Here is a 12593-nt window from a genome sequence, read left to right as displayed (position 1 = left end):
TTTGAAGATTACGTAAAAATTTGGAACAAACAGATCCTTCTGTTCATCAACATTCCTTATTTCCCTACCACTTACTATATATGCCTGTTTGACTTCCCAAAATCTATTATCTAGCACTTTTGCGTCACGTGTCTCCACTTATCTTGTGCTTGTCAGGATTAAATTCTCTCTGTCAGTACTTTTCTCAACTTTCCATGTGATTTATATCCCACTATAGCCTAAGGTATCTTTTCTTGCTGCTGGCAATATCACCAGTACAGCCCGCATATGGACAACTAGGATTTGTGTAGACAGGCATCGTAGTGGGCATTGACACGTTGTGTTGAAGGGCTTGTTGTTGTACTATGCAAATCTGACTCAATCCAAGTTGTTAGCAAACAACAAGGGTCCATCACTGATCTTTGGATTGCACTGTTAGTCATAGATTTCCACTCAGAAAAGAAACCACTACCTTCTGCCTCCCACATGAAGCCAGTTTTGATTCCAGCTCACTACAGATGCTTGGGGCTCAGTTTTCCCAACCAGCATTGAGTCAGCTACTTTACTGAAGTCCTTATAGACCAGGGATCCCCCATCTGGGCTCCATGGTCCCCTTGCTTAATGGTATTGCTCCATGGCATAGAAGAGGTTGGGAATCCCTAGTTTAGACAATGTTTACCGCCCTACCTTCATCGGTCCTCTTGTCAACCCTCTCAAAAACTCATTCAAATTAGAATTTTCACCACACAGAGCCATGCTGACTACCTTTAATCAGCCCCTGCCAGCCCAAATGTACAAAATTTGTATCCCTTAGGCTTTTCTCCAGTAATTTCCCTACCACTGATGGAAGGCTCACTGTCCTATAGTAATAACAAAAATTAGTTCTGTAGTATAATAATAATGAATTTAAAAAGAATGTTGCCATTAATGTTTTAGTTAAAATTATAATAAACCTACAGCAGTAACAATATCAATTTGAAAAAGAATGTTTTAATGGCTTTACTGAATTAGTTATGATGCCCTGCAAAATAACAGTAAGGTTCTCTTTTAGTGTGTCACATTATTTGTGATTAAAAATGAATTTCAGGGTATAACTTGAAATTCAACTATTTGTGCGAAGGTTTATTTCAACGAAATCTTCACGTGAAGTAGGTGCAATAAGAATTAACTATTTCTGCTTAGTTTTCCATGAAAGCAGAAATGGACGGAAAGGGTGAAAGTAATTGCATTAGAGATGCATTTTCAGATTATAGGATTTCCAAAATGATTTAATTTCATTATTTATCTAGTAATGTAATCAAAGCTGTTTGAATGATATTGGGGAGTTGTAATCAGACTTTCGATACTTCTGCTTCTCTGCTTTATTTGTTTTGCTTTATGCAGTATAGAATGAGCTTTAAAAATAGTATAAAATTGTTTTAAAATTGCAGACATTTAAAAACTGAAATAAAAGCAGAAACATTAATGCTGTTCTGCTTTCTGTGGATGGTGTCTAACCAGCTGAATGCCTGCAACAAATTCTGTTATAATTGTAACCTAGAATGATTCTTTAGACACTTGAAAATAATATATTTTTGTCCTTGTAGGGAATGATGCTTCAGAACAACTGCAAAGACCAGCATTTATGGATTATTTTGACAAGCAGGAGAAAAGTACTAAGCGTTTTGGGAATTGTGACCAAAATCTGCAAGAGCCTTTCCATAAGTCAAGAAATCCTTTCCCTGATAACTGGAAGGTTCCACAAGATGGGGACTTTGATTTTGTAAGTAGAGATTTTTAAATTAGTAATATACATTGTCTCTTTCGCTGACAGGCAACATTTGATGTTGGTGTCTAATGAGTTTGATCATAAAATATTCTGCTAATATGATGAAAATAAATGAGGCCAAAAATAGCAAATGGATTCATATCATTCAAGCCAGGATGTTGTTAATACTATGTGTGGTTTGGCAATTATAGCAGTAAAAAGATGTTGTCTTTAGAATTTTAGTTTTCAAACTAACTTTCTACTGCTTCATTCACGTTTGAATCTCTTTTAACTTAATTTATAGAGTTTGAGTGCCATGATTAGAGAATTAAATCATGCATGTCTCAGGCAACTACTGTATCACTAGAAGGCCAACTAAGTGGGTCTTAATATCTTTAGCTGCAAATTTCTACATTGCTTTCCAATTATATCAGAACTGGCCTTAAAGTTTCATCCAGGAACTGTTCTTTTTGATTAGGAAAGGTGAGAAAGGGAAACCGGGGAATTGTCAAGAGTTAGCCGAACTTCAGTAATTTTATTCTAAATTACAGATTCTAGTAGTTTTTGTAAAACTACCAGAATCTGTAATTAGGGATAGAGTTCTTTGAAATTGTTGTTCAAATTGCCAGAATACTTTTCAAGGGGGATGTCATGCCTGACAAGCCTGACTATAATTTTTAAAAGGTGGTAGAAAGAAGGTGTTCTCTTTATTCGTTCATATGATCTGGGCATTACTGGCAAGGCTGGTATTTAATATCCATTTCTGAGCTTCCTTGAACCAGTGCGTTGGTTTTAGTGAAGAAACCCTTGGCACTGTTGGACAAAGTTCCAGGAATGTGACTGCGCAGTGAAGGATCAGCAACATATTTTTAATTTGGATGATGTAACTCAGAGAGAAACCTGCACCAGCTGTTGCTGTCCTTCTAACTGAGGGGTTCATAAAGTCATAGAGAAGTACAGCACAGAAACAGGCCCTTCAGCTTGTCTAGTCTTTGCCAAAAAATTTAAACAGCCTCCTCCCGTCTACCTGCACCATATCCCTCCATACCCATACTATCCATGTACCTATCCAAACTTCATTTTAAGCATTGAAATCAAGCTTGCATGCATTACTTGCACTGGCAGCACATTCCACACTCTCATGACTGAATGAAGAAGTTTCCCCTTGTGTTCCCCTTAAATTTTTCACCTTTCATGAGGTTAACCCATGACCTCTAGTTGTAGTCCCACCTAACTTCAATGGAAAAAGCATGCTTGCATTGGCCTATCTATACCTCTGTCAAATCTTCCACCATTCTTCTATATTCCAAAGAATAAAGTCCTAACCTATTCAAGCTTTTCTTATAGCTCCGGTCCTGTCAACACTCATGCAAATATTCTCTGTACTCTTTCAACCTTATTTTCATCTTTCCTGTAGATAGGTGACCAAATCTGCACATAATAATTCAGATTAGGCCTCACCAACATCTACAACTTCAACATAACATCTCACCTCCTGTACTCAGTAGTTTGATTTATGAAGGCCATTTTGCCAAAAGCTTTGTTTACAACCCTACCTACCTGTGGTGCCACTTTCAATTAATTATGAATCTGTCTTCCAAGATCCCTTTGATCTACCACACTCCTCAATGTCCTACTGTTCACTGTTTAAGACCTACCCTGACTGGTCCTACTGAAGTGCAACATCTCGTACTTGTCTGTATTTAATTCCATCTGCCATTTTTCATCCAGCTGGTCCCGATCCCATTGAAAACTCTGATAGTCTTCCTTGTTGTCCGCTACACTCCCAATCTTGGTGTCATCCGCAAATTTGTTGATCCAATTAACCACATTATCATCGAGATCATAGATATTGATGACAAACACTGCTCCATGTGACACTCCACTAGTCACAGTTCTCCAGCCAGAGAGGCAACCACCTGTGACTCTTGCTTCTTACACAAACCGATGTCTAATCCAATTTACTACCTCTCCTTGAATGTGGAGTGACTGAAGCTTCTTGACCAACCTCCCATGTGGGACCGTGTCAAATGCCTTGTTGACGTCCATGTAGACAACGTTCACTGCCTTGCCTTCATCTACTTTGCTGGTAACCTTCTCGAAAAGCTCCATAAGATTGGTTAGGTTCGACCTACCACACACAAAACCATGCTGACTATCCCTAATCAGTCCCTGTATATCCAAATACTCATTTATCCAGGTCCCCAGAATATCTTTCAATAACTTTCTCCTTACTGTTAAACAGGCTAACCGGCCTATAATTTCCAGGTTTAATTTTTTTCTTTCTCAAACAGTGGAACATTAGCTATCCTTCAATCCTCCGGTACTTCACTTATTGCAATGGATGAATTAAATATCTCTTCTTGGGTCCCTGCAATTTCTGCACTTGCCTCCCCACAAAGTCTGAGGGAACACCTTATCAGGTCCTGGGGATTTGTTCACCCTAATTTGCCTCAAGACAGCAAACACCTCCTCCTCTCTAATCTGTACTGGGTCCATAAGGTCACTGCTGCTTTGCCTCCCTTCTATAGATTTTGCGTCCATCTGCTGAGTAAAAACAGATACAAGAAATCCACTGAAGATCTCCCCATCTCTTTTGACTCCACACATAGATTACTATTCTGATCTTCCAGAACAGCGATGTTGTCCCTTACAATCCCTTTGCTCTTAACATACCTGTAGAATCCCTTAGGGTTCTCCTTTACCCTGTCTGCTAAGGCAACCACATGCCTTCTTTTAGCCCTTCTGATTTTTCTTAAGTGTTCTCTTTCATTTCTTGTACTCCATAAGTACCTCATTTGTTATGAAGTACTATATCTGCTAGGCACCTCTTTTTATTTCTTAACCAGGGCCTCAATATCCCTTAAAAACCAAGGTTCCCTAAATCAGTAATCTTATAAACAGCCTGTCCCCTCTGCACTTGCCAAATCCTTTCTGATACCTTCAAAATTGGCCTTTCTCCAATTTAGAATTTCAACCTGGGGACCAGACCTATCTTTTTCCATATTTACTTTGAAACTAATTGTACGGTGATCACTAGAGGTAAAGTGTTCCCCTACACAAACAAATGTCACCTGGCCTGTCTCATTCTGTAATAGCCAATCGAGTATTGCACACCTCTGTCATTGGGACTTCTACATACTGATGTGTTCCAGAACACATTTGACAAACTCTATCCCATCTACAACCAAGAGAAAATCTGCAGAAGCTAAAAATCCAAGCAATACACTCAAAATGCTGGAGGAACTCAGCAGCCCAGGCAGCATCTATGGAAAAGAGTACAGTCAACGTTTTGGACTGAGACCCTTCGGCAGGGCTGGAGGAAGAAAGCAGGATCTCCCAGTGGCCACCCATTTTAATTCCACTTCCTAAACCCATTCTGATATGTCTATCCATGGCTTCCTCCACTGTTGTAGTGTGACCACACTTTGGATGAAGGAACAAGACCTTATATTCTGTCTAGTTAGCCTCCAACCTGGTATGAACATTGATCTCTTGAACTTCCTGTAATTCCCCCCCCCCCCCACCCCGCCTCACCATACTCCATCCCCTTGTCACTCTCTCACCTTTTACCCACCAATCGCCTCCCTCTGGTGCTCCTCCCCCCTTTTCTTTCTTCTATGACCTCAGTCCTCTTCTGTCAGACTCCTCCTTCTCCAGCTCTGTATCTCTTTCACCAATTTCCCAGCTCATTAGTTCATCCCAACCCCTTCAGCTTTCACCTATTACCTTGTGTTTCTCTCTCCCCTCCCACAACCATTTAAATCTACTCCTCAGCTTATTTTTTCCATTCCTGCTGATGTGTTTCGGCCCAAAATGTCAACTGTACTCTTTTCCAGAGATGCTGCTTGGCCTGCTGAGTTCCTCCAGCATTTTGTGTGTGTTGTGTGGATTTGCCGCATCTGCAGATTTTCTCTTGTTTGTGATTGGATTACTAGGCTGTCACATCTCTTCCAGGAATGTCTACGCTGAAGAAGTTTAAATCTTCCCTTCGACAGGAATTCAATGAAACCCTCACTCACTGCTCCCCCTCTGTGATCTCTGCTGCCCTCCAACTCTTCGACCACATGCTCACCCAGTCCCGCTACTACAGACAATTATCATTTCTGGGAGCATGTCTTCGCTGCCAGCTTGTACCACATGGTTTCCAGATTCAATTTCAAGCTTCTCGATTTGGACCCTCTGAGGACCCTGGGTACTCACATTCAATTGACTGCTTCCCCCACCACGTTCCACATGCCATGCTTTTCGCCACGAGGTGGTACCCGGTGCTCCTATCCCAGTCACTTCCACAACTTCAGGATTCTCTCTCCGCCGCAGGTAATGGAGCTGTATGCTATTTTATCCTCTGTCGGATCCACGCTTTCAGTCACTGGTTCTTTGACTTTCTAATGTCCTGCAAGGATTGGAAGATCACCCGTCTACAGACCACAGAACCTGCTGTCTCCAACACCAGCAGCCCTGATCTTCTCCAGACGCAATCCTTGCTGCTGACCTCGACAGCTCTAATGACCCAGAGCAGGTTCAAAACCCAGACTCCACTGCCATCAATGCACGTTCCAATGACTTCGCACACCTCCAAAGAGCCAATTTCGCAACCTCCAACCCATCACCCCTTCCCCCACCACCACTCTGTAATCCCACCTCTCTCAGGTCGCACCGCCAGCTCTTGGGAACTCGGAGACCTCACCATCCCTGAACACCTAAACCTCCTTTCCACTTAGACACTACCAACCCCCTACTCCCTCCAACCCCAGCACTCATCCATGCCAGCTCTTCACCATCCCCTCTTTGAGGCAGAACTATCTGTCCTCAGTAAGGGCCTCACCTTTGATCCCCTGCGCCCACACTTCTGTGAGTTCCACGCCTGCCATGATTCTCAGCTCTTCTTCTGTAGCCTCCGTCTCCAAGCCTGTTTCTTTGGCAAGGACTTTCCATCCTGCACCATTGACCCCTTTTCCAGTCTTCAACCCTCCTGATCTTCCTGGACACCCTGCCCTGGTATTCAGCCTGCTCTGGACCTTTTCATTGCCAACTGCTGACAGGATATTAATGGTGGAGACTTCAACACTCCTCTCTCCTATTCCAGTCACACTCCTTCTGAACGCTTGGCTCTCTACTCCCTCTGCACTAACTTCACCATAAAACCCACAGATAAGGGAGGTGCTGTAGTAGTCTGGTGAACTAACCTCTACCTTGCTGAAGCCCAGCGCCAACACTCAGACACCTCCTCACCTCTTCTTACTTACCCCTTGAACAGGACCCCCCCCAAGGAACACCAGCCCATTGTCTCCCATACCATCACCAACCTTATTGACTCTGGGGATCTCCTATCCACGGCCACCAACCAAATAGTTCCTGCACCCTGCACCTCCCATTTCTACTTCCTACCCAAAATCCACATACCTGCTTGTCCAGGTGGACCGATAGCTTCAGCTTGTTCCCACCCCACTCAACTCATATCTGCATTCCTCGACTTTGTTTAATCTTCCTAGTTCAGTCCCTTCCTACCACATCCATGACACTTCACACACTTTGGATCTTTTCAATGATTTCAGGTTCCCTGGCCCCCATCATCTTATTTTTACTATGGATGTCCAGTCCCTATACACCTCCATCCCCCACCAAGAAGACCTTAAAGCTCTCCGTTTCTTCCTCGACACCTGACCCAAACAGTACCTCATTCTAAATAATTTTTCCTTTGGCTTGTCCCACTTCCTTCAAACAAAAGGTGTGACCATGGGCACTCACATGGGTCCCGGCTATGCCTGCCTGTTTGCCGGCTACATGGAACAGTATATGTTCCAAGCCTACGTTGGTGACCATCCCTCACTTTTCCTACGCTACATCAACAACTGCATTGTGCTGCTTCCTGCACCCATGCTGAACTTGTCAACTTCATCCACTTTTCCTCCACCTTCCACCCTGCCCTCAAATTTACCTGGTCTGACACCTCCCTCCCCTTTCTCAATCTCTCTGTTTCTATCTCTGGAGACAGCTTATTGACTGATGTCTATTACAAACCCATCCAAGAATGAGTGTAGTTATCCCCTTTTGTTCTTGAACCTGGTGGTGCAGGTCCTGAGGCACAGTGAGAAAAGAGCATGGCCTGGGTGGTAAGGATTTCTAATGATGCGTGCTGCTTTTCTATGGCAACATTTCATGTAGATGTGCTCAGTGGTTGGGAGGGCTTTACCCGTGATGAACTGGGCCGAATCCATTAAGTTTTGTAGGATTTTCTACTCAAAGGCATTGGTGTTCCCACCCCAGGCTGTAATGCAGTCAGTCTAACAATGGTCACTAGACGAGTTCTCTAGTTTCTCCTGACTGAGCACTTCCATGACGTTTTCCCTGACTAGTAACCACCCCTCCCCCAATTAAGCAAGTGGTCTGTGAACCCCAGATTGGGAACCCCTGTTCTGAGCAGTGTGGGTTCTGGTTTTGAGGGACTAAGAGCTGCCAGTCATCAGATTGTTTTGTCTGGAATGGTGTTGTACTTGAGTGGAGTTTGAGCTGGCACTCACCCAGGCGCATAAAATGTATTTAATCGCACTGCTAGCCTCTGCACAATGGAAAGGCTTTTGGGGATGAATGACTTCTGAGCAGTTGGTTTAAGCAAAGTATTTCCAAGTCTGTTTTAATTCCGGTGACTGGAGATTCCCAGGTAACTGGTATTTGTTCAGACTGAGAAGGCTTTTGTTAAATTCTTTCCATAGTTCCTTTGGCATGATAAAATGGTCATTCCATTTCACACCATTAAGCCCATGCTGGGTCACCAAAGCATTCCCATGCTCTAACTGATTTGCTTGTAAGCTATTCTTCCCCACCCCCATTTCCAACACCACCCTCCATTTTCTACCACTCACCTACATATCTTACAACTTGCCCAATTAACTTACAGCTTACATTGCCCAAGTAACCAACCAGCTTGCACGTCTGTGGAACATGGGAGGAAACCAAAGTATCCAGGAAAATCCCACATGGTCACACTGAGAACATGCAGATTCCCAACAGAAAGCATCTGGGGTCACTGGAAACTGTGAGGAAGCTACTCTGCTACCTGTATTATTTCAGTCTCTCTGCCAACTGTGTCAGGTTATTAGCAAAAGTTGAAGTGTGTAGAAATGAAGAAAAATTACTGACTTGAAGGAAATAGGTTGAACAGAAAAAGAAGGCTCAATGAATTAAGGAATATTGATAGCTATTTATAATAGCACAATGTGACTAATGATGTTTTTAAAACGATTTCAACTATTCAGAATACAATGTAGAGGATGGTTAAGCAAGATTGTCAATAGTTCAAAATTGAAACTAAATTTAATTATCTAAGTACTTATATGTTACTCTATACTACTTTGAGATTGATTTTCTTGCAAGCATTTTACAGGGAAGAAAGAAATACAATAGAATTTTATATTGGTCGTACAGCAATAACTGTAATAGTAATATTAATTGCAATATAGCCATTGAACAGTGAAACCCCCACTTTTATCAGACAATGCACCATTGATTTTTACTCTCTCTTTCTCTACAAAATCAATGATGGATTAATATAAATTATAATATTCTTGAGCAAGATTGTAACTGCAACTGAACATTCACAATATCTTATTTCTGTAAACATAATTACATTATTTTAAATATAAAGAAATTAAATTCTCTTTCATTTATATCTGTTGGAATTACTTTGCTTCATTTATTATCAGCCAACTGTTTGTGAAGAAACAGTTGTCACTTTCCTTCTTCAGATCTGTTTCCTGCTTCCTTCCCAAAGCTGTTAAACTTTGTTCCAGTTTAGTGTTTGCTTTTTTATGAGTGAATCTTTCAGTATTTAGTCTCTATCCAGCTAACTCTGTATCTCTTCCAGTTATTAACACACGTGAACTCATTGCTTAATGTGTTTTCACAATTCAGGCCCATTTCCTTAAAGTCTTAAATCCATACGTTTCTTTGTGAGCACACATAGGGTATAAATGCCATGATGATTAACTGTTTGCAGCAGCAGCATGGTACATTACAATCATGGCAAACAAGCTAACTTAAATTAATTTACCACAAATTTAAATGAATATAAATTATGCATAATTTGCATGACAAAATAAAGATAATAATATTATTTCAAGTTCAAAGAGAGAAAAAGAAATATAGTTTGAGATGGTGTTAGGGTCAGTTTAAGAATCTGATGGCAATGGAGAAAAGCTGGAGTTGAGCATTGAGGTGTAAGTCTTCAAGCTCCTGTACCTGATTGATGTCATATTCTTGCAGCTTCACCTCCTGAATCCAGCTTGCCCCTTTTCTTCATCCTCACTGCAATTGTCCTGTTTGCCTTACAGCAGAAATCAACCATTTCCTGCTTCGTTTTGAATCAAAAATCACTTGTCATTTTTCAGCTACTGGAAATTTAAATTTCCTTTGAGAAAGAGCCGGTATTAAAACTGAGAAATGTTCAAGATGGATATCATCAAATACCTCATTTTAGCTCAAGCACATTTCCACCATTTTATTCAATATTTTTAAAAATTATTCACGAGTGTCGAGTGCATCCAAAAATACCAACAGAGATTGGGATCAGAGTACGAGGGGTGATTGATAAGCTCGTGGCCTAAGGTAGAAGGAGTCAATTTTAGAAAACCTAGCACATTTATTTTTCAACATAGTCCCCTCCTACATTTACACACTTAGTCCAGCGGTCTTGGAGCATACTGTAAAAGCTTTTATAGATACGTGAAAAGAAAAAGATTGGTCAAGACAAATGTCGGTCCTTTACAGTCAGAAACAGGTGAATTGATCATAGGGAGCAAAGACATGGCAGACCAATTGAATAACTACTTTGGTTCTGTCTTCACTAAGGAGGACATAAATAATCTTTTGGAAATAGTAAGGGACCGAGGGTCTAGTGAGATGGAGGAACTGAGGGAAATACATGTTAGTAGGGAAGTGGTGTTAGGTAAATTGAAGGGATTAAAGGCAGATAAATCCCCAGGGCCAGATGGTCTGCATCCCAGAGTGCTTAAGGAAGTAGCCCAAGAAATAGTGGATGCATTAGTGATAATTTTTCAAAACTCCTTAGATTCTGGATTAGTTCCTGAGGATTGGAGGGTGGCTAATGTAACCCCACTTTTTTTTTATATAAAAAGGAGGGAGAGAGAAACCGGGGAATAATAGACCGGTTAGTCTGACATTGGTGGTGGGGAAAATGCTAGAGTCGGTTGTCAAAGATGTGATGACAGCACATTTGGAAAGAGGTGAAATCATCGAACGAAGTCAGCATGGATTTGTGAAAGGAAAATCATGTCTGATGAATCTTATAGAATTTTTTGAAGATGTAACTAGTAGAGTGGATAGGGGAGAGCCAGTGGATGTGGTATATTTAGATTTTCAAAAGGCTTTTGACAAGGTCCCAAGGAGATTAGTGTGCAAACTTAAAGCACATGGTATTGGGGGTATGGTATTGATGTGGTTAGAGAATTGGTTGGCAGACAGGAAGCAAAGAGTGGGAGTAAATGGGACTTTTTCAGAATGGCAGGCAGTGACTAGTGGGGTACCGTGAGGCTCAGTGCTGGGACCCCAGTTGTTTACAATATATATTAATGATTTAGACGAGGGAATTAAATGCAGCATCTCCAAGTTTGCGGATGACATGAAGCTGGGCGGCGGTGTTAGCTATGAGGAGGATGCTAAGAGGATGCAGGGTGACTTGGATAGGTTAGGTGAGTGGGCAAATTCATGGCAGATGCAATTTAATGTGGATAAATGTGAGGTTATCCACTTTGGTTGCAAGAACAGGAAAATAGATTATTATCTGAACGGTGGCTGATTAAGAAAAAGGGAGATGCAACGAGACCTGGTTGTCATTGTACACCAGTCATTGAAGGTGGGCATGCAGGTACAGCAGGCGGTGAAAAAGGCAAATGGTATGTTGGCATTCATAGCAAAAGGATTTGAGTACAGGAGCAGGGAGGTTCTACTGCAGTTGTACAAGGCCTTGATGAGACCGCACGTAGAATATTGTGTGCAGTTTTGGTCCCCTAATCTGAGGAAAGACATTCTTGCCATAGAGGGAGTACAGAGAAGGTTCACCAGATTGATTCCTGGGATGGCAGGACTTTCATATGGAAGACTGGATCGACTAGGCTTATACTCACTGGAATTTAGAAGATTGAGGGGGTATCTTATTGAAACGTATAAAATTCTAAAGGGATTGGACAGGCTAGATGCAGGAAGATTGTTTCCGATGTTGGGGAAGTCCAGAACGAGGGGTCACAGTTTAAGGATAAAGGGGAAGCCTTTTAGGACCGAGATGAGGAAAAACTTCTTCACACAGAGAGTGGTGAATCTGTGGAATTCTCTGCCACAGGAAACAGTTGAGGCCGGTTCATTGGCTATATTTAAGAGGAAGTTAGATATGGCCCTTGTGGCTAAAGGGATCAGGGTGTATGGAGAGAAAGCAGGTACAGGGTTCTGAGTTGGATGATCAGCCATGATCAAACTGAATGGCAGTGCAGGCTCGAAGGGCCGAATGGCCTACTCCTGCACCTATTTTCTATGTATCTAAATGGATTTTGGATCTCCAGAAAGTTTCCACAGCATGGGGTGATTGATAAGTTCATGCCCTAAGGTAGAAGGAGATGAGTTATACAGCTCTCGTTACATGCACATGCAGTTAAACTCTGAGTGATTATGCAGAAAGTTTGAAGTTAATAACTCATTGGGGTAATTGATAAGTTCGTGGCCTAAGGTAGAAGGAGATGAGTTATTAACTTCAAACTTTCTGCATAAACACCCAAAGAGTTGATTTGCATGTGCGTGTGACGAAAGCTGTATAACTCATCTCCTTCTACCTTAGGCCATGAACTTAGCAATCACC

The 12593-nt window shown here is 41.7% G+C and overlaps 1 protein-coding gene across 1 annotated transcript in view; it reads left to right on the top strand.

Moving 5' to 3' along the window:
- Nucleotides 1-12593, top strand: part of stk3 (serine/threonine kinase 3 (STE20 homolog, yeast)) — a 453065-nt gene that overhangs the window by 361093 nt on the left and 79379 nt on the right. Inside the window, exon 10 of the mRNA XM_073046198.1 lies at nucleotides 1566-1741. Within this exon, the coding sequence (XP_072902299.1) occupies nucleotides 1566-1741 (176 nt within the window). The remainder of the gene's footprint in view (nucleotides 1-1565; nucleotides 1742-12593) is intronic.

The sequence above is a fragment of the Hemitrygon akajei genome, chromosome 1, assembly GCF_048418815.1.
Source record: "Hemitrygon akajei chromosome 1, sHemAka1.3, whole genome shotgun sequence".
Taxonomy (NCBI): Eukaryota; Metazoa; Chordata; class Chondrichthyes; order Myliobatiformes; family Dasyatidae; genus Hemitrygon; species Hemitrygon akajei.
Note: the sequence above shows the minus strand (reverse complement) of the source record. Positions and strands in the feature narration are given on the sequence as shown.